Source organism: Artibeus jamaicensis, unplaced genomic scaffold (genome assembly GCF_021234435.1).
Source record: "Artibeus jamaicensis isolate MK-2021 breed Jamaican fruit bat unplaced genomic scaffold, CSHL_Jam_final contig_511, whole genome shotgun sequence".
NCBI lineage: Eukaryota > Metazoa > Chordata > Mammalia > Chiroptera > Phyllostomidae > Artibeus > Artibeus jamaicensis.
Genome location: NW_026521866.1, coordinates 4403176 through 4430611, shown reverse-complemented (window position 1 = coordinate 4430611; position 27436 = coordinate 4403176). Strand labels below are relative to the sequence as shown.

Here is a 27436-nt window from a genome sequence, read left to right as displayed (position 1 = left end):
GAGTACCTTCAGAATGTGAGGAAATACTTATGGTTTCACAGTCTAAGAGAATACTATGTCATAGCACCAACACAAATTCTTACCTTAATATCTAAATAAACGTCAATATTCCCAGCATTTTTCAAAGGTAAGTGCTGCTTTGTTGAGGAAGTCACACTGGCAAACAAATGCATAGTCTAGAGGATGGGGTGAAACAGGCATTTTAAAAAATCATCACAATTAGTCAACCTGAACATCAAATAATGGCAAAAGAAGAGTTTAAAGTACCTGTAAGTCTTTTGGAGCATGTATCCTGGCTATTCCTGTTCTAGCTCGAAGACTAATACTTTTAATGACTGGTGTAGGGTTCGGGCTATCAACTTCTATATCGACTCTTGCCAAGAATTCTTCTGCTGAGTCTAGAATCTCTATAAAAAGTTCATTCCTTTAGTTTCAGACACCAGAGTTATTTAACTCTAAATGCCATGAGTGGCCAAACACTGCTCTCAGGGATCACAAGAAGTCTTAAGCAAGATGATTTTTTTAAACAAAGAGAAATAAAAATAAGTGCAGCAGAGAAAAGACAAAAAGGAAAACATTCAATTGGTAGATATGATAAAATCAATTAACAGAAAAGACTCCCACAAGTTTTCACTGGTACTTGAGTTACCCAAAATTACAAGGATTTGACCCAAAATAGCAATGTTCTCTGTCCCATTTTAAAAATAAAATATTTGACAAATTACTCAAAGTATATATTTTAATATTTAGTAACAAAGAAAATAAGCTTCAACTTTGTAATTTACTCAGATACAAAGAAATTCTGATAAAACATAAACATGATACCTGAAGAAGTGATCTGCTTCATTGGACTATGAAAAAGAACCCAAATAATCAAAAATTCTGGGTCCTGTAAAGAAACAAAAAATTAAATGAATACTGGCATTGATTAAAATCTTAATGAAAGAAAAGTAGTTTGGAAACTTCCTTTTTAATGCCAAACTGGTTCGTCAATCCACCCAGCTTACCTGTCCATCATAACTGGCAGGCATCATGTGATTGATCACAGAAGGAGCTGCCAGGTAAGCAATCATATCAGCATAAGGAAGAGCTTTCATAGGAACAGGGACGGGTTCCCTGGAAAATGTGAAGCAGCGCCAGGCTATGGCATTCTGTTCAAAAGTAGAAGAATAAGTTTTAGGAAAGCCAATAGTTGGTAAAACATTATGCTTATTCACAGAATCCTTAGGGAAAAAAAAAACCATTTACTTTCATAAGTATTAACCAAGAATGATATTAACAGTCCAAAATTCAAAATCAATATGCTCTGTAAAATGTTTCTTACTGTATTTTAGTACTTACAGCATTAATAGTAAGTCTGATTGGCACGATGGCATGTGTCTTATTTATCAATTTTAACGGGAGAGCTTTCCAGCCTCCATAAGTCAAGTCACCAAAATCAAGAACATCTTTCTTTTCTGTTTCTACCTAATTGTGAAAAAAAAATTTATAAAAAGCAATCTATTAATAAGTATCGTAGCTTATGTTCATATCACTGCCCTTTCAGCTATAAGAGTCAGGATTAAAGGTAAACTTACCTAAGTTTCCTCAAGGTATTTTACAACTGCTATTTCTAAAAAAATAAATGTTAAATTTTTTTTTGAGGTAGTTTGTGTACTCAAATATTCTACAGAACAAAGGAACATGTTAACTGCTTTGAAAGAACTAGTAGATTGTAAGACAAATGGCAATTTTTGAAATATATAGGCCTCCCTTTAAAGAATTCTATTACATTTCCATTTCTCTGACAGCTAGTGATATTGAGCATCTTTTTACGTGACTCTGGATCCTCTGTATGTCCTCCTTGGAGAACTGTCTGTTCAAGTCCTTTGCCCACTTTTTAATTGGGTTGCTTGTCTTCTTAGAGTGGAGTCATGTAAGTTCTTTGTATATTTTGGAGATTAAACCCTTGTCTGAGGTATCATTAGTAAATACGTTTCCCATACAGTTGGTTCTCTTTTTATTTTAATACTGTTTTCTTTAGCCATGCAGAAGCTTTTTATTTTGATGAGATCCCATTTGTTTATTCTTTCCTTATGTCCCTTGATAGGGGCATATTGATAGGGGACATATCAATAAAAATGTTGCTGCGTAAAATATCTGAGATTTTCCTGCCAATGTTCTCCTCTAGGATTTTAATGGTGTCACGGCTTATATTTAACTCTTTTATCCACCTTGAGTTTATTTTGGTGTATAGTATAAGTTGGTGCTCAAATTAAAACCACAATGAGATACCACTTTACACCGGTCAGAATGGCCATCATAAACAAAGCAACAGACAACAAGTGTTGGAGAGGTTGTGGGGAAAAGGGGACCCTATTTCACTGTTGGTGGGATTGCAGACTGGTACAACCACTATGGAAAACAGTATGGAATTTTCTCAGAAAACTAAAAATGAATCTGCCTTTTGACGTGGCAATTGCACTGCTAGGATTATATCCTAAGAACCCTGAAACACCAATCCACAAGAACCTATGCACCCCAATGTTCATAGCAGCACAATTTACAATAGCCAAGTGTTGGAAGCAACCTATGTGCTCAGCAGTAAATGAATGATGGATCAAAAAATTATGGTACATTTACACAATGGAATTCTATGCAGCAGAAAAAAAGAAGGAGCTCCTACCCTTCGCAAACAGCATGGATGGAACTGGGAAGCATTATGCTGAGTGACATAAGCCAGGCAGTGCAAGACAAATACCCATATGATCTCACCTTTAACAGGAACCTAAACAACAAAACAAACAAGCAAGCAAAATATAACCAAAGACACTGAAATAGAGAACAGGTTGACAGGGACCAGAGGGGAGAGGGAAGGAAATTTCAGGGGAAAAGGGAAAGGGTTTACAAGAACAAGTATAAAGAACACATGGACAAAAACTAAAGGGTGTGGAAATGAGAGGGAAGTGGGGAGCACTGGGTGGCTGGGCTGGCATGGGAGTAAAAGGCAGAAAACTGTACTTGAACTATAATTAAATTTAAAAAAAGAATTATATTACAATACTGACTTCTGAAACTTCTGACAATACTAAAAATGTTTAAAGTGATATCAAGATAGACATATCAAAGTTTAAAAGGAGTGTCTATAATCATAACACATTGATTTCTTTAAATAAGGAGAGCAATCTAACACAGACCACTCATACACATGCAGAAGTGCTGAATAATATTTTATAGACTCATAAAACTTTTTGGCCTAGCCAAACCTAAAATAAAGCAAAATCAAAAGAAGACTGGTATTTGTCTTCCTCTGACTTACTTCTTTTAGCATAAAACCCTCTAGGTTCATCCATGCTGTTGCAAAGGCAAGATTTCATTCTTTTTTATGTCTGAGTAGTATATTGCATTGTGTATATGTAGCACAGCTTTTCTTTTTATCCACTCATCCACTGTTGGGTTCATGGGTTGCTTCCATATCTTGGCTATTGTAAATAATGCTTTAGTGAACACAGGAGTTCATATAGCCTTTCAAATTAGAACAAAATAAACAAACAACATAGAAACAGACCCACAGATAGTGAAAACAGACTGACAGATGTCAGATAGAAGTGATTTGGGGGACTAGATGAGAAGAGTAAAGGGAGTAAGAAGTACAAATTTGTAGTTACAGAACACTTACAGAGATGTAAATTATAGCGTAGGGAACACAGCCAATAATATAGTTATTAACTAGTTATGGTGTCAGGTTGGTACTTGAAACATTAGGAGAATCATTCTATAAAGTACATGATTTTCTAACCACTATGCTGCACCTGTACATCTGAAATTAATACAGAACAATATTGAATGTAAGCTGTAATTCAAAAACAAAACCATACATACATACACACACACAAACACATATGTATATGTATTAAATATATATCTTAAATATATTATATTATAGTCCTGGCTGGTGTAGCTCAGTGGATTGAGCACGGGCCTGTGAAGCAAAGGGTTGCTGGTTCAATTTCCAGTCAGGGTACATGCTTGGGTTGCAGGCCAGGTTCCCATTAAGGGACACATGAGAGGCAACCACACATTGATGTTGCTCTCCCACTTTCTCCTTCCCATGCCCTCTCTCTAAAAATAAATAGAATATTTAAATCTAGATAGATAGATAGATAGATAGATAGATAGATAGATATGACCCTAGTCAAATCCTGCTGGTCTTGAGGGCACAATTATTCCTCTAAGTTCTAACACTGAACCATCCCTATGTTGGCTTCGAAGCCCAATCACACCAGTGAAATAATAATCTCTGGGGGATAGGCAGACACAGATATCAGTAGATTTTGAAGGTCATCAGAAGATTCCAATGAACAGTTTTAGGAGTCACTGCCTTTTCACTACTAAACACTGCTCATATAAGCCACTTAAAATATGACAACTTCAAATATGCCTTAGATGTGATTTTTCATGTCTGCTACAAAACAGTAAGTTATTTCAGAAGTCTAGTATAGTAGAATATATTGAAATGCAGAAAATTCATGAGATACGTTCTCAAGTGGGGGTAATCTGGTAATATCTGGAGGCATTTTTACTTGTTAAAACTGAGGAAAAGGAGGCACAACTGACATCTAACAAGTAGGCACCAGAGATGCTGCTAAAAATTCTATAATGCATAAGATAGTCCCCATACCCAACAAAAAATTACCCAGCCCAAAAGGTCAACAGTGCCAAGGCTGAAAAACCCAGCCCCAGATAACAGCAAGCATTACAGAGCTGATTTGAAAAGTATGGAAAATGACACTTATGAAAAAATAAAAAGACTGTAAAAGTTTATAATATGAGAACTACTTCTAAAACTGTACCTCCTCCTCTAAGCCCAAGGAGATAAAATTCTGAAGCTAAGTTTCTAAGCATTCCTCCTGGAAAAGGCATATGCACTGTGAAAAAAACTTTGAATGACTTTCATCAGTTTCCTTGGGAACTACCCTGCCCCTAATTCCCCCATATTCTACTTCTAAACAGAATCACAATTATAGCTTATGAAACAAGTGAACTTTAGTAGGAGCTCAGTAACACCTGTAAAGTATGGTTAAACAAACAGGTTCAGTTCACATATTAGGAATCAACTAATTTTTTATTATCATTAACAATTCTACTTTTCCTTTGTTTTGTACCCTCCCCATCTCTCCTTCCCACATTCCTTAATCTTGTTCAATATATTTTGATTTCATTCACAATCAATTAAGAACAAGACACTTTTTGTACAGCTGTCTGTGAACTAAGGCATCTGGAGAGACCTAAAAATTACTGATAGTTAGCCATGCCTCCATCCCCCAGTTCTGATTTAGTTGGTTTCAGTAGGACTCAGGCATTGGATGCATTTAAAATCCCAAAGGTATCCCAATGTGTAGCTAAGACTGAGAGCCACTGTCCTAAAGAGGCATGTAACCCAGTAGCTACTTTATTATCTTAACTGGGCTAGACCTTATTTCTTTTTTATTTTTTACTTATTTTTATTTTTAAAAATAATTTTATTTAGTTATTTTTCAAGTACAGTTTTTTGTAGACCTTATTTCTTTCAAGTCTAGAAAATAGATGACTATAGAAAATAAACTTTTTCAGCTAGCAAATAATCTTCAGGTACAGAAAAGGAAGAGGAATATGAACAAGGCACTTTGCTAAGTGAGTATCAAATTATAAAATGAAAATCACTTGGAAAATAAGGTTTAATGCTATACTCTGCTTTACAAACATCTGACTAAGTATATCTATGTTTCTGTAAAAACAACAAATAATTTTAATTTTGGAATAAGAACATATTAAGAACCAATGGTCTGCAGGAAATTAATTTTGTGGCATACTTACACACAAATTCATTTTTCCTCCAAATATTACTTCTCCAGGTAAATGGCCTTCATTAAAATGCCAGGTATGACAAAGACCCAGTTACAAATAGTTACCTCAATCACAGGGGTCTCGGCAATAGCAGTGAGAATGACCCTGCTTGCCAAGGCTTCTGCTTGCACTGCTGTCTCAGCATCTACTGTAAATGGCCAAGAAGCAACACTGAAAATACATCTGAAAATCCCAGGATCAGACGGTATGAAAAGTACTTTGATCTCTTCTGTGGCATGAGGTCTTATGATGACTTTATTCTTGAAAACTAAACAAGGGTATGCTAAAAGATCCACCTTAAAGAACAAAAAAGAACCACATGACTTGTTAAAAAAAAGGGCTATACATTGCAAATCAAGAAGTAGAATCAACTACTTTAAGATCCCTTTTCTCAGTCATTCGGACTACCAAATCTACACATTTATTACCTCTTTAAAAATCCAAGTCTTATAACTCGTCAAACTTTATGAAGACTTACGAAGATAGGTTCAATTTATGGCTCCTAGTCTATTTTAAAGCAAACACACTTATTGATACTCACATTTTACTTGAAAAGGACACTGAAAATGGCAGTACTTCACAGCCCTATACATGGCCCCAGGGCCTAGGTTTTGGTATAATGCAGATGGTTAGACCAATCTGTAATATTCATTGTCAGGCCTTTAAGTCTATGATTGTGATTCACTCCAAACCCTCCCTTCTCACTGTAAATGGGGATCTTCTTTTCTACTCCCACTTCCAGAGACAACACTACTTCCTGAGAAATCTCACCTTCTACCCTCAACCCTTTTCTTCAACCACCAGCTTTTTATCTAACCTCAGGATCTGAAAGCAGAGGGGGAAAGTTAGGGGAAAAAGGAGAGGTTGGGTAGAGATGGTCTTATTTTATCAGGTAAATAAAGGCTATTACTAGGATGTAAAAGGAGAAAGTAGGTCCATCCACCAATGTTAGTTTGCAAGTAGCAGTTTCAAAACCAGGATGCTCCAGAACAGGAGCTGCTGTCTATATTTCCTACCCTCCCTACTAACTAACAGTCAAATGGTCATTGCAATCATAATAGGAGATTTAGATTCTGGAACTGTAGCAGCCGTTATTGGTCATATGAGACCCTCACTATAAGAGTTAATGTTAAAACTGTATTTCCAGGTATTTCAAAAGGTCATGTAAAAACATAATCAGGTAAATTAGTCAAAAAGAGTGCTTACTAAATGAAGGTATAGGCCCTAAGAGTAACTGGCTTCTTTGGTTTTTTGATAAATGATAACTTATATTCAATCACATTTAGCAAAACCAGAAACTCAAGAGCTTTCAGTGATATAAATAGCACTAAAAGGACATTTACATAATTTTATAAATAAATAACAATGAAGTATAATGACTAAATAATAACAAGAGGTAGAAAATAAAAAACATATTCAGATTTCACTTCTAGTACTAGAAATACTATGACGAAGGGGGACCAAGAAAGATACCACTGCAATGATTCTGTGCAAAGTATAAGGGAAGAAACATATTCCCAAAATAAAAGGAAGTACTAGACAAAGGAGAAATCTGGCATTACTCATAATGCAATTACTAAGTCAAACAGAAAGTTAATAAAACACCTACCTTTTCACCATTAACACTGACACTGAGAACCCCAATGCTGACCTGCAACCAGTGGGCAGTTGGGTTGAGCACACTGAGGTGGGTTTGTGAAGCAATGCCAACACAGCAAGCGTGAGGAAACTTCAACTCCTCAGGTACCCTTACATGCCCTGGGTAAAGATAAAGCACAGTCAAAATGCAAGAAATCGGGTATTAGAGATAATACCCGATTAAATGCATAACTAATTACGTGAAAATTTTCATAGAAGACTACTTATTTATAGCCAGGGCTACGGTATAAAGTGCCCCATATCTTTAAGCATCCTTCATATTACATAAGCCTCAGCATAGGCTGGTCGACAATTTTTTCCTGCTGAATCCAGCTAAGAAATAAGAACAATTAAAGCTAGTGAACTCTCAGATGTTATTACCTATTACTAATCTCTTCCTTTTTTCTCCCATAAATATAAACCATTGCCTAACCTAATAAAAAAACGACAGAGGCTCTAACTTGGATTTTTAATACAACCAGTCTTTTTACCATCCTTACAAAGTTTCTCTGGAATTTCCTTGAAGACAGTACACCAGTGGCTGAGGGTCAGAAAAAGCACAGCATCCAGCTCTGCATAGCAGAGTATCCATCAACAAGAGAATCAGGGGGCCGTTCAGCTACTACAGACAAGAGTGGAAGGGTGCTGTCTAACACTACCACAACAGTAACCTGCTAAGACTTAAAAGCTAGGAGACTCACTCCCCCTCCTCAGGGAAGTGACTCTAAACTGCATGTTTCCTAGCTGAAAGAATAATAGAACGAACACAAGTGCAGAACATAAAAGAGGTAGAAAGACAAAGGTATTAGGAGTTTCATCTGAGTAAGTTTTCATTATTTTTTAAGGCCACTTCAGGAACCCTTGCCCAGAAATATGTATAGTCTGTGTTCCAAATTCAGGACAAAGGAAGAAAACCTATAAGAAATTCGGGCCCTCAGTATCTTCTTGAAACAAAACTAGTTTTATGGTCTCATTTGAGAAAATTCCATTTTAAGTAGCAAGCAACAACAGGCAATAACAGAAAAAGCATCTCACCTAATCCTGACATCATTCCTGAATCCCATGGTTCAATTCCACAATTTGTACCAAAAGACTGCACTGGAAAAGATTTTGCTGTATTAAGAAGATTCTGATGTACGGTATTAGAAGGTGGGTTACAAAGAGAAGAGGTACCTATCAATCCAGAGCCAGTATTTTGTCCTAGACAAATGTCTATGGCCACAGAGTTCTGAACATGCTCTCCAGTGACAGCAGGGTAAGAACAGTTTCCTGAGAACCCACAGATTGTGGTGCTGTCGGCATAGCACTGAGGCAAAGCAACATTTCCAGCTGCAGGTAGTGTTCCCAAATACTGCCAGGGAAAGGGAGCTGTGGTAAAAGAATGTCGAGTCAAGAGTGTAGGAAATGAAGTGGGCATATTCTGCATCTCAGGAGCAGAGCCATAAACCACAGAGCTGGGAATAGGGGCACACTGGTTTCCAGAGGTCATCTGATGAGGCACCACCTGGCCACTCAATGCACTGTTGGTAGTTGATGTATCGTCGGAAGTTACTCTCTCAATTTCATTCACAGATGCCTGGAGTGGCACAGGAAAGCATGGCATTGCTGACACAACTGGGTGGCTGAGACCTGACTTGGTCAGATGACCCAGGCCAATCTGGTCCAATTCACTGGAGTTCATAGTCAAACTTCTTGTAGTGGTTTCCAACAGATGTCCACTTTTAGAGGAAAGATCTTTATTAAATCTAAAGTCAGGTTTTATGTCTTCAGGTCTGCTACTCAGAGAAGTAGTTTCAGTCACTTTTTCTGTACCTGAATTTTTCTGAATAACATAGGATAATGCTCCTTTTCCTTTACTTTGAAATGGATCTTTTTCTCTCAATTTTTCCACAGCCTGTTCCTCTGATGGAATTGGACTGGCTCGAATAATTGTGGTGCTCAACTCACTGGTGATATCACTCTGAATGTGACAAAAAATGTTTATAGAAATAATTTATAGATTATTACCAATTCAAACCATGCTGATACACTCTCAAATAATATAATACAGAGATCTAAACAACATTAACTCTGGAAAAAAGTTCACTTACACATGAAACAGTTTTGCAGCTGTGAAATGCAGGATTAGAAGTTAGAAAAAAATTGCACTCATTGTTTTATGGAAATAATTAAGGAGAGTAAAGAGGAAGTATACACCAATCATATTTCTGAAAAAATTTACAAGGACAAGAGACAACTAACTTTGTACAAACTTAGGGATTTTTCCCTCTACACTACAGTAAAAATCTAAGTAAATTAATAACAAATGAATGGGGGTGGAGGTGAGTAAGCTTTCAAATGACATCAACACTGAGTTTAGGAATCAACACAAATCCAAATTAAAGACTCTCCCATCCCTATTACTGTATTTTTCAGACTATAAAATGTACCCCCAAATTTTGGAGGAAAGGGGGTGCATCTTCTAGTCCAAAGGTAGCTTGCCTGGCTCATGGGGGGGTAGTGGTGGAGTGGGGTGACAAGAGGCAGGAGCAGGGTTGCCGCTGCATTCCACCCCCAAACTGGGGGGGTGGAGGAGGGGTGCATCTTACAGTCTGAAAAATATGGTATTTGTCTAAATTGCTATTGTGTTTGAAAATGCTAATTTTTATGAGTACCAAAATCTTTTCTAACATCTAAACTTATATGGTTCTCTTTTCTTAAGTATGAAGTAACAGCCCTAGTCAATGATTATATACTTATTTCTTTATAATGTTTCAACTTAGCGGTGACATCTTCAACCATTACACAGAGGTTAAGATGTACTTAACTCTCACTGATTATTTTTGGTATCTGGTTTGAAAATTTCTTCTGGACCAAAGCTTTAGAAACAAAGACACTGAGAAACAACTTATTTGCCAGTCATGCATCCATGCATCAATCAGTAAAAATAAATAACAAGCACTGGTTGAGTAGCTCAGTTGGTTACAGCATGGTCCTACTATACCTAGGTCAGAGGTTTCATCCTCCATCAGGGTACATACAAGAATCAACCAATTAATGCAATAAATCAGTGGATCAACAAATTGGTATTTCTCTCTCTTTCATTCTCTCCCATTCTCTCAAATAAAAATATAAAAATTAAAATAAATAAATAAATAACAAGAGCCAGTATGTATCAAGTGGGTAAATTCTTGCTGCCAAGTCCTGTCCTCACATCACTGTCCCTCCTTACAGATGAAGAAACAGATTTAGGAAGACTGTATTAGTCTGAAAGTAGCAAAATAGAGGCCATCTGACTCCACATTTCAGCTCTTAACCACTATGCTAAAAACATAGAGACCCAACATCTAAAAGCACCATCTAAAAGACAGCTTTCAATGAAATGGGTATAACTGGTTTGTCCAGCACGATGTGATGTTTAGTTGATATATTTATTAACAGCTTTATGGAAGAGGCCTGTTACTACCTACTAACAACAGTGATATTCACCTTATTTATAATATTGTCACATTCACAACGCACACACACAGATAATATTCTGCCACATAAATCTCTTAGACCTGCTTTTCTTCCACACTCACTGCCACTACCTTTGTCCAAGCCTGTACTGACTCTCACCTGGCTGACCACAGCAGCCTTATGTCAGTCTTCCTGGTTCTCACCTTGTCCCTCTCAATGCCTCCTCCACACTGCTACTGCAATGAACTTTGAAAACATCAACACAGATCATGTCAGTGTTGTGCTTAAGAACCTTCAAATTCACAAATTTTACATCTAAGACCCTTCTTAGTTGGTCTCTCATCTTTTCTCCTAAGTATATGCTTCACTGCAGCCATTCCAAACTTCTTGGGAGTCCCTCAAATGCAGTCTCTATTCACAATTCCATTCCTTCCCACATTTGTTTCCTTCTTCCCTAATTCCAAGTAGTCTGAAAAATATGGCCTCAGTACATTTACTATCCCTCCCATCAACACCCTAGTCATATTTTTAGTTACCTCCTGAGTACCCACAGCATAGGTCTATCACTGTGCATTTCATTACAAAGTATGTCTTGCGTATGTCCTCCACCAAACTGAGCTCTTTCTGAGGGCAGATACTAAAATATTTGTACCTCTTGTGCCTATATAACATGAGTAGCTGTTTGATTCTCCTTTCTCTCTCCCTCCTTCCCTCTCTCCCTTTCTCCGCCCAATTCCATTTTAAAGATAAAATAGCAAAAGATACTATACAGACCAGTCTGAGCACTATATCAGTAACACTTTATAATCAGAAGCCTTACTAAAGAAATAATAAAAGGGTTGCCCACCTTGCAGTCCTCAAGGACATGATCTGAAGCTGTGGTGGGGCAGGTGCTCTCTTGTTCAGACATGTAAGTCAGCCTGCTCACACTAGCCTGTGGACCCATCAACTGAGACAACTCATTCTTGCAGGGGGACTCCTGATAATGAGCTGCTGAACCAAAAAATTCTAAAGCACACCTGAAAGAGAGAACACTTTGTGACTGGAGCTGTCCATTCTGTTATTTAACAACATCTATACTAGCAAAAGCCAATCCTACTTTGCCTACAATCTTGTTAATTTACAGACTTTGCTCCAGCAGTAATATACTATAACAACTCAATCACAGATTCATTTCTTTTAACCTTAATTATCTAAAATTGTAAATTATATTTCTATTAAATGAAGCACCTGATAAGCTACTGTAAAATAAAAATGTTCTCCCCCTCTCTTTCTCCTTCCCTTACCCTCTCTCTAAAAATAAAGAACATCTTTGTGGAAAAAATGTGGCATTTTCATTAATAAATTTCATATACAGTCACATAACAATGTTAGCCATTCATTCAAGAAAAACTTGATTGAATACCTAACATAGAGCAATGAGCAGAACGTTAAAAAACTTCTGCCCTCAAAGAGTAAAGATTTTTTAAAAACCATGTAGATAATGTGCTGCTGATGGGAATATAAAGTGGTACAACTTTTGGCTGAGCAATACTATACATATCAGAGTCCCCTTGACTTAAATAACTCTATACCAGGGGTACAGAATACCATGGGTATTCTCACTCATTGGGTGAACCAAACTCATTTTCTTGGTGGGGGGGGGGGGCACATCAGCCTCCCAGCTGCCTTCAAAGGGTAAATATAATTTTAGGACTGTATAAATGTAACTACTCAACAGTTAAGCAAGAACCCCATGCTACCACCAGATAGAAACAAGGTGCTGGGCGACATAAAACAAGGTGGAGGGCTAGATATGGTCCACAAGCCTTGTCTCTGCCACCTGTGTTCTATACCTACAAATTTATCCTAAGAAAAACTTAATACTACCCTGGCTGGTGTGGCTCAATGGACTGAGCACCAACCTGCAAACTGAAGGGTCGCAAGTTCAATTACCAGTCAGGGTACACGCCTGGGTTGCAGACGAGGTCCCCAGTGGGGGCCACGTGAGAGGCAACTACGCATTAATGCTTCTCTCCCTCTCTTTCTCTTTTCCTTCCCCTCTCTAAAAATAAATAAAATCTTTTAAAAAATTACAAACAATACACAGTAAGATCCTACCTCTGTTTAATACACACACCATATGTCATTACTTAATACCCATTCCAAGGCCAACCCAGTCTGATTCAAAGAGAGGGGAAACAGGTTCCACCTCTTGAGGAGATGAGGCAAAGTCACACTCAATAAGAAATATTGTCCCAGCAGCCATCTTTGGAAACAGTTGCTGCACCCACTGAATACTCAGCCACGTACCAGCAGTTTCAATTTAGCCCTTTATTTGACTGAAACTCACCCCATCATTTTCTTGCATAAAGTTCAAACTACTCAGCTGGGAAGTGGACACAGAGAGAAAATCCTACTTTGAATTTCAGATTTATAAAAACCCCAAATAAGACAGCATTGACAAAATACTAGCTAGTGAATTTCTAACAAATGGAGAGAAAATATTAACCAAACTCTGAGGCCTATTTTAGACACGGCATGACATATGGGTTTTTTGTGTGTTTGTTTTCAAAGTTTTGATTTTATTGTCTCTACTTCCCCTTACATACCTTATATACAAGTATGAATGGGGTTCTTACATGCACATGCACATACACATGCATACATATTCACAGAGAACCATGTTATGGCATGAAAGAGCTTCTGGGTTACTGGTGATGGAGATTATTAGTTTGGCTCCTTTGGTTGAAAGGAATAAATGCATTTAGAAATTATCTCAAATAATAAAAAGTGAACTGTAAGAACACATGAAAATAAAAGAGAAATTTAAGTTGAGTCAGACTTTAAAGGAATCTGAAAAGAGTCAAGGTACCAGCCACACAGAGACTCAAAAAATAGTCTGGAATTAGAAGCTCTGCATCAGCTCTATGAACCTATTAGAAACTAGCTAGATTCTAGAAGACCAGCTAGCAAGAATACTAATGAGCAATACAACTTACCAAATAAAGTATACTCACTAAAAAAATGTTGCCAGTGAATGGATGAAAATTCTGACCAAACTTTCACCATGAATATAAAAAAAAGTTAAAGGACCCTGAGCTGGTAGAAACCAGAAAAAAAGTAGAATAAAAACATCAAATCCATTTTACCACAAAAAGTACAAGGCTTTCAATAAAATAAATGAATACAAAACGAAGGTCTACATTGGCAGCAATGAAAGCAGTTGATGCTGCAGAAAATTAATGATACAGAAGATAAACACCTGAACAGCTGTCCCATGATACAGAGTGAATATATCAAGAAATTAGGGAAAAGAAAATAGCCATGGATGACCAGAGAAGGGAGTTATCAAGTAACAGGCAACCAGTGTACCCTAAAGAAGGGAATAAGTGGAAAGAAAATAAAGCTTTCCCCAGTTGAAGAAAGAGCTGTGTATACAGAGGTAATAATAATCCAGGAAAATCAACTAAAAGATACGAACACATTTAATTAAAGTTGATGAGGGAAGAAGGTAGGGGGAGGCATTAAAAGGAACATAAAAATGAAGCTGGTAAAAATACATACATACTGTGTACTGGGAAAATGAATAAACAGAATGTGACATACTCATGTAATGAAGTGTTACACAGCAATAAACATGATGAGCTACTGTTACATGCAACAATAGGAAATCTAACAAGCATAAAGTAGAAGAAGCTAAACACACAATAAAGGTACTAGTTAGACACTGCATAACAATATTTCAATCCACCACAGACTGCATCTACGAGAGCAGTGCTTCCATGATGATACTGGCACTGAAAAATTCCTATCACCTAGTGATATCAACACACTATTCATGTGTTTGTGGTGATGCTGGATAAACAAACCTACTGTGCTGCCAATAATATTAAGTATAGTGCATGCAATTATGTATAGTACCTAACATTTGATACTAATTATGTTATTGGTTTATATATTTTTAATTATTACTTTACAGTGTATTCTTTTCTACTTATGTTTGCTATATAATATAGTATGACACACTATAGAAGGAGCAGTCTCATACATCTTATGTTTACCACATCTCTTAATTGCATCATTTTCTCTTGTGCTTCATTTAATCTCTTACTTTATACAGTAACATGATGAACAGGCTTGTAGCCAAGGGGCTATAGGCTATAAAAGCAGTCTAGGTATATAACAGGCTATACCATCTAAGTTTGTGTAAGTGCTCTCTATCCTGTATGTCCAACAACAAAATCATCTAGTAGTGCATTTCTCAAAACGTATGAGGTCTGTCCAGAAGGTATCCAGCCATGAAATATAAAAAATAGATACATTTATTGAAGAAGGAACAACACACAAGAAACACTGTACATAAGACAATGATGACACAGTCCCTTCAGTGTAGCAAAGTACACACCTTGGGACCTCACACATTTCTCCCAATCGCCATCAGCTACCCCATCATATTTTCCTGAATCTCTTCCACAGTTTGAAATCTCTTCCCTTTCATAGGTGATTTTAGCTTTGGGAAAGCCAGAAGTTTTAGGGCACCACATTTGGGCTGTGTGTTTGTGTGTTAGGGGGGTGGTGTACAGTGAGTCACCTGGGTGGTTTGATATTTCACGAAAAAAACTGCACAAGATGTGATACATGAGTGGGCACATTGTTGATGAAGCTGCCAATCACCAGTTAGCCATAGCTGTGGCCTTCTGAATCATGCAAATAGTTTCCATGGCATGTTCAAGCTTCACGCAAAATTGGATGCAGATTCATTGTTCTACTCAGTCATTTTTTTTTAAAGATTTTATTTATTTATCTTTAGAGGAGAAGGGAAGGAGAGAGGGAGAGAAACATCAATGTATGGTTGCCTTTCATGTGTCCCCTGCTGGGAACTGGCCTGCAGGGAACTGATCTGCAACCCCGGTATGTGCCCTGACTGGGAATCGAACCGCAATTGTGTGGTTCGCAGGCCCACACTCAATCCACTGAGCTACACAAGCCAGGGTTATCACTCAGTCATTTTGAATGGGACAACCACACAGTTAGTACACAAACTCACTCAACAGTGTCTACTACCCCCACTGACTAGTAAAGTTCTCATTGTTCACATATACGCATTCCAGTCCACTCTCCTTGGCTGCCAGGTAAATTGATGTGATGCAAACCTCTCTCTCATTGTTATATTAATAATGGCTAGACTTTTCTGGACAGACCTCATATTTCCACTGTTTAGCAGCACGTGTGGACTGTATATGATTCCATTCATATACAATCCAAGAACAGACAAAACTAAACTATGGTGATATAAAACAGAAAGTGGGTACCAGGGTGGGAGTGGGGGAAGGAGGAGAATTGACTGCAAAAAGGCAAGGAGTTGTCAAAAGGGTGATGTATATTATAGGGGTGGTATTTAAATCAGAGTATATAAGTGTCAAAAACTCACTGAATGAACCTCTAAGATCTGTGCATTTTATTGTATGCTAATTATTATGCTAATAAAAATACAATGTGAGTCCTGGCTGGTGTGGCTCAGTGGATTGAGCATGGGCCTGCGACCCACATGATTGAGGTTCAGTTCCCAGTTAGGGCACATGCCTGGGTTGCAGGCCAGTTCCCAGCAGGAGACTCACGAGAGGTTACCATACATTGATATTTCTCTCCTCCTCTCCTTCCCTTCCTCTCTAAAGATAAATAAATAGAATAAAAATATATGTTAAAAAAATACAATGTGAATGTATTCTGTGAAATACTAAAATTTAGTTAGTGGGGGAAACAATGCTGACAGTAAGCTTGCTGGTAGGCTAAACTGTGCTCTTGAAAGGATTCACAAATTAATCTGTGTGCCAGATACTGGCCAAGAGACCTCAATTAGTATCAGTTTTGGTAACGATAGCAGTAAAAAACAAACAAGCAAAAAAAGTATGCTAAGCAACTCAGCCACACAACATCACTTAATGTTCTTCAACAATTTTAGTTCAGAGTATATTTACCCTCTTATAAATTAGCCTTTTGTCATAGATCCCTATTGTTTTGTTCCAGGCTGAGAGGTGAGACTGCAGGTACTTGGCTAGCTTACCTATATGGAGTAAGCTTACCAATTCCATGGCATTTTAGAAAGGTAAACATGATGTCCGAATTCCAAATATCTGGCCATACGCCAAATTCATGAGAAAGTTTAGTATTTCCTAAGATATGTTTCCTATACTTAATGAATAAATATATTTTCTTGGGAGTACAAGAATTTAAACAGGTGGGTTCAAGAGTGAGACCATCCAGCCCAGCAATTTTTCTCTGATCATATAAAAAAGGGAAGTATGAAAAAAATCATCATAATAAAAGTCTTTATATATATATATATATGTATATATATATTACTTACAGTTTTTATTACGTGCTTTCACACACAACTTAAAAATATCAAAACCAAAAAAAATAAGATAAAGTCATAATGTTTATGAAAAAAAGACATTACAGAAAACACTGTTAAGAAATCAAGATATCAAAAATATGAAATGCAGCACTGGCTGGTATGGCTCAGTGGATTAAGTGCGTGCCTGTGAACCAAAGAGTCAACAGTTCAATTCCCAGTCTAGGACACATAACTGGTTTGCAGGCCAGGTCTCCAGAATGGGGCGCGTGAGGGAAAACCACACACTAATGTTTCTCTCCCTCTCTTTCTCCCTCACTACCTCTCTCTAAAAATAAATAAATAAAATCTTTAAAAAATATAAAATGCAAATGAAATAAACAGAGATTAAGAAAGAGCCAGATCACTGTAGTGATGGAAAAGTTCTGAAAACGACAAAGTTCTGATTATGAGGGTGGTTATACAAATTCACACCTATGATAAAAAGACACCGAATCCTGAATATGATAAATGACACTAATATCCACACACTGTACCCATGACAAGTTCCTAATTGTGATATTGTGCAATAATGATGTACAATGTAAATACCTAGGGAAACTGGGTGAAGGGTACGCAGGATCTCTCTACATTATCTTTGCAACTTCTAAGAAACTATAATTATGCTAAAATAAAAAGTTCTTAAAGAAAGGATCAAAGGGAAAATAAATGCAGAAGTCAAGGAAAATAGATCTATTACTAAAGTTCCCAGAGGCAGGAAGGAGATGGAGCAGCACTAACATATTAACAAATAATTCAAATCAACTTTTTTAAAAATAAAAAATAACACTTGGATCCACATAGCAGAAGCATATATTCTGTGGCTGGGCAAAGTAATTATGAAGAGTCAACATAAAAACAAAGCCTAAAAAAATCACTAGACTTAAAGGATAAAGCATCTTTGATATTAGCGTACAAAAAGATCAAGGCAATCAAAAAGAGTAGCCTCATATTTTCCAGAGACAGTAGAGCAATCTCTACAAGAAACTTAAGGAAAGGATGTAAAAGCCGAAGATTTTACACACAGCCATGCCATCCTTCTATTACAAAAGTTCACAGATAAACTTCTGAACATAAAAGAGTATAAGAGCCCTGGCTAGTGTGGCTCAATTGATTAGAACATCATTCCATAAACCAAAAGGTCATGGGTTTGATTTCCAGTTAGGGCACATGCCTAAGTTGTGGGTTTGGGCCTCCGTAGGGGTACATGAGAGGTAACTGATGAATGCTTCTCTCTCACACTGATGTTTCTCTTCCTCCCTTCTCATCTCAATCAATAAGCATGTCCTCAAGTGAGGATTAAAAAAACAAGTATAGGCAATATTGCCCCCTCAGACCCTCTCTGAGCAAACTTCCACAGGACATACATTCTTCAGTCAATTAAGAGAAGAAACAACTGATGGATATATTTAACTCTAGAACAAAAAGTAAACAAGTGTAGGATACTGTGATAAATCAAAATGTAAATGAAATACACTGATAAATCCAAAAAAGTAGAAATTATGTAACTAAAACAAAAGTGGAAAGGGAGAAAACATGAAAATAAGTTCACTAATTCTCACTGGTAATAAACAGTGTTATGTGCTGAGTTGTTCTCTGCTCCCCTAAAAGATATGTTTGACCAATTAAAAAATGGGCAAAGGACCTGAATAGACACTTCAAAGAGGACATACTGATAGCCAAGAGATATAGGAAAAAATGCTCAACATCACCGATCAGAAGAAAAATGCAAATTAAAACCACAATGAAATACTATCTCACATCTTTCAGAATGGCCATTTGCCTTTTCACCCAGCAATCCCACTGTTGGGAATATATCTGAAGGAACCCAAAACATTAATTTGAAAGAACACAAGCACCTCCATGTTTCACTGCAGCATTATTTACATTCACCAAGATATGGAAGCAGCCCCAGTGTCCATTAATAGATGAGTGGATGAAACAACTATGAGACATTTACAAAATGGAATGCTATTAAACCATAAAAAAGAAAAAAAGTGTTATCCTTTGAAACAGTATGGGTAGACCTGGAGAAAATTATGCTAAGTGAAATAAGGCAGTCAAAGACAAATACTATATGATTTTACTCATATGTAAAATCTAATGAACAGACTAAAAAACAGAGACAAACGTATAGATGGAGAGCGGATGACAGCTAGTGGCGGAGGGGGGGGGAGTGAAGGGGATGGGTAGGAGGTGGAGGGATGGAGCAAAAAGGAAAGAGGATTCATGGACATGGACAATAGTGTGGTGGACTGCTTGGGGGAGGGGGAGGAGTATAAGTGGACTAAATGGTAATGGAATAAATACAATAAAGATTAAATTAAAAACAAAATACATTGGAGACTTACTGTATTTTTTGGACTGTAAGATGCACCCCCCAATTTGGGAGGAAAATGGGGGCCTGTCTTATAGTCTGAATATAGCTTACCTGACTTGCTTTATGTGGAAGCAGGGGCAGTGGTGGGGTGGGGTCATAGGTTATTAAATATTTTACCACATTTTTTGCTTCAAAAATTTCCCCCCTATTGTACTCCTCTAAAACCTAGCTTCGTCTTATGGTCTGGTGCACCTTATAGTCCTAAAAATACAGTAGTCCCAGTGCCTCAGAATGTGCCTCACTATTTGGAAATGGGGTCATTTCAGACATGCAGTCAAACCTAGTTTCCTATCTTGAACCATTTGGTTCTGGACCAAGCTGCTCATTGAAAACTATACTGATTGTTGAAGAAAACTTTGGTTTTCAAGCTAACAACCATTTCATGCTGATACAATGGAACCGCTGTTCTAAAACTTAATTTGTTCAATTAAAGAGGGTAGATAAAAAGAGAAGACAGGATATTCCTACGTCATTAATCAAGGAAATGCTTAAGAAATGGGGAGAAATGCAAAGTTTTATTGAGAAATATCACCCTGACAAAGAAGTAGCAAACCACACAATAAACATGTTCAATGACAATGCAGTGTTTCACTTCAGGCAAGTCTTAAAACGCTGGCAAAAACATCACTGGATACTTTTTTAGTGAAACAGAGGCTGAGTAAGCCCAGAACAAGCTAGCTACCTGATGTTTTTATAGAAGGGAGTCTCATTCTAAACAATAACATCCTTCCACCCCTCCTCTTCATATTCAGAAGTCAACAGCTCTCAACATAAAGGTAAGTTCCGGAGTGTACAAAATTTTTCATTTTTTACTCTACATTTTATTTCCTTGTTGATAAATTTTCATTTACATTTCATGTCCTTTTTGTTTTTAAAGTGTTTATAGATTAAAGAGTACCTCTGACACATACTGTATATAAGAAAGGTTAAACAGAATCATTTGAGGATCTAGAATGGATTAATACAACTTATACATTATTTCTAATAAAAAAATGATTTAGTTTCTGAATAAATTGCTTCTCAAAAAGACTTGTGGAAGAAATTAAGTTTGAGAACTGGGTTCCACTGTAATAAGTTAGGATGGGCCCTTAATCCAACATAAATGATGTCCTTAGAAGAAATTTGGACACTTGAAAAACAAGCGTATGAATACTGAGACAGAGATGAGAGTGATGCATCCACAAGCCAATGAAAGGCTCATGCTACCATAACCTCAAAGAGGCAAGGAAGGATCCTCCCCTAAAGGCTTAAAAGAGAACATGACCCTGGACTCCTAGCCTACAGATTACAAGACGATAAATTTCTGCTGTTTTAAACCACCCACTTGTGGTACTTTGATACAGCAGTTATTGGGAAACTAATACGGCTGAGAATCAAAGAACATCATTTCAAAACTGGCAAAGCAAGTGTCTGAGGTAAAAGCATATTTATTAACAGTACAAAGATAAATACTTTGATAATTTTATAGGCAAATATTAGTGGAGAGAGGAAAGAGAAAAATCAGTAGATGACATCAAAGTCAGATGATCTTCAAATATGGTTGGGCTGGATGACTTCTAAAACCCTCTAAACTATGAAATGAACTGTTAAATAAGAGGTGACTGTGTATACGAAAAACTGTTTCAAAATGAGGCATTTAGGACTTATTGATAGGAAAGAATTAAGATCTCTAGGGATATTTAGCTCTAGCTTACCCACACCATTTCAGATGAACATGCAAAAGTTCAAGGGCAATTTGGAAAACAATAGGTAACATCGAAATAAAATATAATTTCAATATATTTTATAGTATTAAACATTTTTGATAATTTCATTGTTTAGGTAAATTTTTCTAGTTATTAAAATCTTTCAATATAGAAACATAAAATAGTCTTTATAGAGCCACAGAAAAAAATTCATAAGTTAAATTTAATGAACTTTCTATGTAGTAAAAAAATACAATTTAGAAAGATTTCTAAAAACTAGGAACTATAACTCATATCCCAAATAAAGGACCATCTGTTCTTCCTAATACACAAAGGGCTCCTAGAAATGGACACAAAAAAGACTAACAGTCCATGAGAAAAATGGGCAACCAACATGATAGTTATTTGACAGATATGGAAATATAAATATGAGTGAAAAGATGTTCATCACATGCACAAAAAATATGAATTAAAGTTATACTGACATACTATGTTTTTTCACCTATCAAGAACTTCAACAATCAAAAAAATTGATATTCTGTTGGTGAGGCTATGAAAAATACATCTCTACTATACTGTTGGGGGAAAAACAGAACGCAATTAGGGAGTTTTACTAATTTAAATATGAATACAATTTTATATGTACCCTTTGACCCACCAATCTCATTTCCAGGAATTTATTCTATCAACATATTTTCACATGTCCAAAGTGACAAGAAGACAGATAAAGCTGTAATAAGTAATCCTACATAGCAAAAATTAAGTGTGTAAAGGACCATATATTGACCACAAAAAAGTCAGACAACAAGAATATATATTCATATTTGGACTTATGATCAAGATGGAGCATAGGTAAATATTCCTTTATTCTTCGCACAACCAAAAGAAGGACAACAAATTTAAAAACAAAAACAACCAGACCTGCCAGAAAACTGAACTGTATGAAAGTCCGACAACCAAGAAGTTAAACATTTGTCCAGACTGGTAAGAGGGGCAGAGATAGACAGCCAGGGCACTGACAATCTGTGGCAAGACGAAAGATCGGGTAGGTAAGCCAGCAGCTTATAGACCAGGCAGTCTCACATCTGTGTGTCATAAGCCAGGAGGAATAACTGAGGAGCAAGACAGACTTCACAACCCAGGTTTCCACCGTGGAAAACTAAAACCTCAAAATCTCGGGCAATAAAAACCTGTGGGGGTTGCAGCGGCTGGGCAAAGTCCCAGCCTCACAGAAGAGTTCAATGGAGAAAACCACAGGTTCAGTCCTAGAACGTTCACAAATCCCCACCCACCTGGGAATCAGCGGCAGAAAGGACCAAATTGCTTATAGATAGCAGAAGAAGTGACTGAAACCAGCCAAGAGCCAAGCAAGTGGCATTGTTTCCTCTCTGACTCTTCTCCAACATTCAATACCACAACCCAGCAACCTGGGTTATGTCGCTGCGATGAATACCTAAGCTCCGCCCCTTACAATGTAACAGGTGCTCCCAGACAAAGAAATACAGCCCAAATGAAAAAACAGATCAAAGCCCCCAAAACAGAACTAAGTGATGAAGACATAGCCAACCTATCAGACGTAGAGGTCAAAACAATGATAAATCAGGATGCTCACCGAAATGGCTGAGTGTGGTAGCAAAATGGAGGAAAAAGTGAAGGATATACAAAAGTGAAATAAATAAAAATATACAGGGAACCAACAGTGAAGGAAAGAAAACTAAAACTCAAATCAACAATTTGGAAAGAAAGAAGATGTTGTAGACTGCTTTGCCATCGTTCTAGGAATTGTATCTCGACCCCTTGTGGCTAAGGGCAAGGGACGACCTTTGGGAGTACAGGCCGCAGGAGACAAAGCCTGTCTCTGGTAGCAAACGCAACCTCAGTTTCCTCTCCCTGCCCCCAAAACTTGGTCAGAAGTCAATGATGGGTAAGACCCCTCAGGGCAGGGGGCAACCTAAGCCAGACTCAATCACTTGGGAGGCCTTCATGGTAGGAAGGGGGGGGGGGCCTGCAACAAAGAGCAATGGACTCTCGCCCCCCGCCCCAGCTTTGAGATAGCCTGCATCCCCATATTCTGTCGGAGAAGCGCTTCCTGGCTCTAATGCCCTTAAGCCTGAATACCTGATGGGGAAGGGTGCAGCTCCTTGCCTTGCTAGAGCGTGTCCTGGGAAAAATCTGGCATCACAAAGACTTGCTGATAAACCTGTGAAATCTGCTCTGCTAAGAGTGCTTTCATTCATATGTTAAGGGTTCAAGCAGGAAACCCTAAAACTCTGTTCCTGACAGATTCAGACTCATAGTAAGCCCTCAGATTTCTTTGAAATGTTATCTACTGTTTGATCCTTGCTGCCCTGAATTCCTGTGTATTAGAACCTAATAACCTGTGTATTAAAACCTAATAAAAGCCCTGGAGGAGGAGGCTGGAGGCCTTTTTCTCCTTGGAGAAACTGGCCGCAGCTGGCCTTTTCCCCTGAGAAACTGGCCACTGCTCACTTCTCCTCCCCAAGCAGATCACATCATATCTCAGTCACTATTACTTTCCATCCGTGGCACGTGGGCAGACTTGCGAGGGAAGTCGCTCCCACAGGAAGAAATAAACGTTCAACCAGAACAGAATAAAAAAAAGAGCAATTCAAAAAAATGAGGAGAGGCTTAGGAATCTCTAGGACAGCTTTAAACTTTCCAAAATCTGATTCATAAGAGTACATGAAGGAGAAGAGGAAGAGCAAGAAATTAAAAACTTATTTGAAAAAATAATAAAGAACTTCCCCAATCTGGCGAAGGAAATAGACTTCCAGGATGTCCAGAAACCTCAGAATTCCAAGTAATTGGACCCTAGGAGGAACAAACTAAGACACACCATATTAAATTACCTAAGATAAAAGGTAAGAAGAAAATCTTAAAAGCAGCAAGAGAAAAGAGCGTTACCTGCAAAGGACATGCCATAAGACTATCAGCTGATTACTCAAAGAAACTTTACAGGCAAGAAGGGAACAAGTATCCAAATTTAGGACTGCCAGCCAAGATGGAGACATAGATAGATATACACTTTGCCTGCTCACACAACTAAAAGAAGGGCAACAATAAATTTGAAAACAAAAAAATAACCACAACTGTCAGAATAATCAAACTGTATGAAAGTCTGATAACCAAAGAATTAAAGAAGAAATATTCATCCAGACCAGTAGGAGGGGCAGAGATGGGTGGCTGGGGCAGAGAGGTCTCACTGCAAGGCAGCAGCTGGAGGACAGAGGCCGGTAAGGCGGTGGCTGGCAGACCAGGTGAGGTGGCAGCTTGCCGGACAGGCAGTCCCACATTTCATTGTAGATAAACAGGGAGGAACAACTGGGGAGCAAGACACACCGTGCTACCGAGGGTTCCAGTGCAGTGAAGTAAAACTACAAAACCTATGCCTGTAAAAACTTATGGGGGTTGCGGCAACAAGAGAAACTCCCAGCCTCATAGAAGAGATCGTTGGAGAGACCCATGGGGTCCTAGAATATACACAAACATGCCTCCCTGGAAATTAGCACCAGAAGGGCCCAATTTGCTTGTGGGTAACAGGAGAAGTGACTGAAAGCTGGCTGAGAGCCTACCAAGTGGCACTGCTCCCACTTGGACCCCTCCCCTACATACAGCATCACAATGCAAAGTGTGTTGCTCTGCCCTGGCAAATATCTAAGGCTCTGCTGCCTAGTACATAACAGGCACACTGAGACAAAAAAAATATGGCCTAAATGAAAGAATAAATCAAAGCTCCAAATATAGAACTAAGCAATGAATGCTAGACAACCTAGGCAAGAATAGGCTAGAAAGAAGTATTCAAAGGCTTGAAAGACAGACACTTAATCCAAGATTACTCTCCCCAGCAAAGCTATCATTTAGAATGGAAGGGCAGATAAAGTGCTTCCTGGAAAAGTCAAGTAAAAGGAGTTTATCACCACCAAGCCCGTATTATATGAAACATTAAAGGGACTTATCTATGAAAAAGAAGGTATCAAAAATACAAACGGTGAAATGACAACAAACTCACAACTATCAACAACTGAACCTAAAAAACAAAACAAAAATGAAAAAGCAAACAACTAGAACAGAAGAAGAATCACAGAAATGGAGATCACCTGGAGGGTTATCAGTGGGGAGGGGGAGAGGGAAGAACGGGGAAAAGGTACAGGGAATATGAAGTATTAATGGTAGGCACAAAATAGACAGGGGGAGGTTAAAAATAGTATACAAAATGGAGAAGCCAAAGAAGCTATACGTACAACCCATATACATGAACTAGGGGTGGGGGAAATATTGGTGGGAGGTGGAATGCAGGACTGAGGGGGATAAAATGGGAAAAAAATGGAACAACTGTAGTATAATCAATAAAGCATACCTAAAAAAGAACACACACATATATATTTGCTTATAAATGCATAAAGAAACCCTAAACCAATACCTAAGAAACTAATAACTGCCATTCTCTGTTAAGGGGACTGATGAACTAGGCAGATGAGAAAAGCATAATGAAAGGAAATATGCCCACACACACATGAGCGTCTAACCATGAATACACATAAAATACATTTTTAAACAATTTACACTATTCAAAAATTATATATACATACACACATATACCTATAAACATTCATAACTTTTGAATAATGTTAACTTATGGCCTTTCCAAAAACTTGTATTTTAAAAAGTTCTTATAACTTGAAGTAGTTTACACGTATCCTGATAAATTTGTCCCTAAAATCTGTGAAACAGGATTCTGATTCTAACTCTTAAAAAGGCATTTACTGCCTGAATAGGTATGCCTCACCTGCTTAGGCACTGTATCATAAAATGAAAGGTTTCTGGTTCAATTCCAAATTCCCATTCAGGACACATACCTGGGTTACAAGTTCAGTCCCATGTCAGGGTGCATACTACATACAGGCAATCAATCAATGTTTCTCACAATAATGTTTCTCTCCCTGTCTTTCTATCTCCCTCTCCCTAAAAATAAAATCTTTTTTCTTCCAAAAGAAAAAGCATTTATCAATCTTACTAGTATTAAAAATGCAAATACTATAAGATTTTTAAAAGTCCAAAGTTACATTTAAAATTATGATCACAAAACAATGAAATCCAAACTCTCACCACATAGTGAAGTTAAGAGTACAAGTCTTTAATACACTCTAGAAATAATTTGCTAATATGGAGAGCCTTCAAATAGGCTCAACCTGGTAATTTCACTTCTAAATATCTATCCTAAGGAAACCAACTGCAATTGGGTAGACCAGACCAGAGGTCCCTGGAAAACAGTGGAGACTGCAGGTCCAAGGGAACCCCGCCCCAGTCCTGCAAAATGTTGGTGGGAAGAGAAGGGTACCCACAGAACAGAAGGCAAATTACTTAAGGAACACTGCATAACAAAGACAGGTTAACACAACTCATGCCTTCCTGGAAGGCATGGGCTGTGGAAGGAGGCAGCTGCCCAGGGCAAAGAAAAAGACTGTAAACAAAGACAATGTGACTGTGAGAGCTTGCATTGGCAGAGTTATTCATGACATAGCGGCAGGGGTGGTTCAAACAGACCCTGCTTGAACTGCGGAGGCCCAATGCCCCACCCTGGATGGACAGATGCATGTGCGCCTGTGTGTGGTTGGGAAACTTTTGCCTGGACACAGATAGCAGTTGAAAGAGGGTCAAAGACACCAGGGGCTGACAAAAAAGGTAAATACTGACTCACCCTAGGAAAAGCTAGACACTCTCAGTGGTTTCCCGCACCCTGATTTTGGGAGGGCCTTATAAAGTAAAGGGCAGAAAAGCTTTTTCTTTCTCACACTGTTGGTACAGGCACTTGGTATTGAGAAGTCAAACACTTATTTTGGAACTTGGTGTAAGCTCTTTCTCTGGGCTGTTGGCATTTGGATATTCTGGGCCTTTGGCCCTGCTCCCTACATGGATAGGAACACTCGTGGGGCCAGGAAGATGCCAGGCCCACCAGATACATAGATGCCATATGTGTAAAAGCCTACTGCTGAAAGAAGAGTCCCATGTTGGGACATGGGCCTCCCTGGGCAC

General features: G+C 37.9%; 1 protein-coding gene across 9 annotated transcripts in view; it reads right to left on the bottom strand.

Moving 5' to 3' along the window:
• Window positions 1–27436, bottom strand: part of CEP192 (centrosomal protein 192) — a 152933-nt gene that overhangs the window by 50734 nt on the left and 74763 nt on the right. For 8 of the 9 annotated variants that reach the window (XM_053668827.1, XM_053668826.1, XM_053668825.1 and 5 more), the window contains 9 exons: window positions 11789–11960; window positions 8539–9463; window positions 7475–7623; window positions 5931–6161; window positions 1342–1467; window positions 1008–1151; window positions 826–889; window positions 268–407; window positions 84–176 (listed from right to left, as the gene is read on the bottom strand). In XM_053668827.1, the coding sequence (XP_053524802.1) occupies window positions 84–176; window positions 268–407; window positions 826–889; window positions 1008–1151; window positions 1342–1467; window positions 5931–6161; window positions 7475–7623; window positions 8539–9463; window positions 11789–11960 (2044 nt within the window). The remainder of the gene's footprint in view (window positions 1–83; window positions 177–267; window positions 408–825; window positions 890–1007; window positions 1152–1341; window positions 1468–5930; window positions 6162–7474; window positions 7624–8538; window positions 9464–11788; window positions 11961–27436) is intronic. The other variant, XM_053668830.1, reaches the window with a different exon arrangement.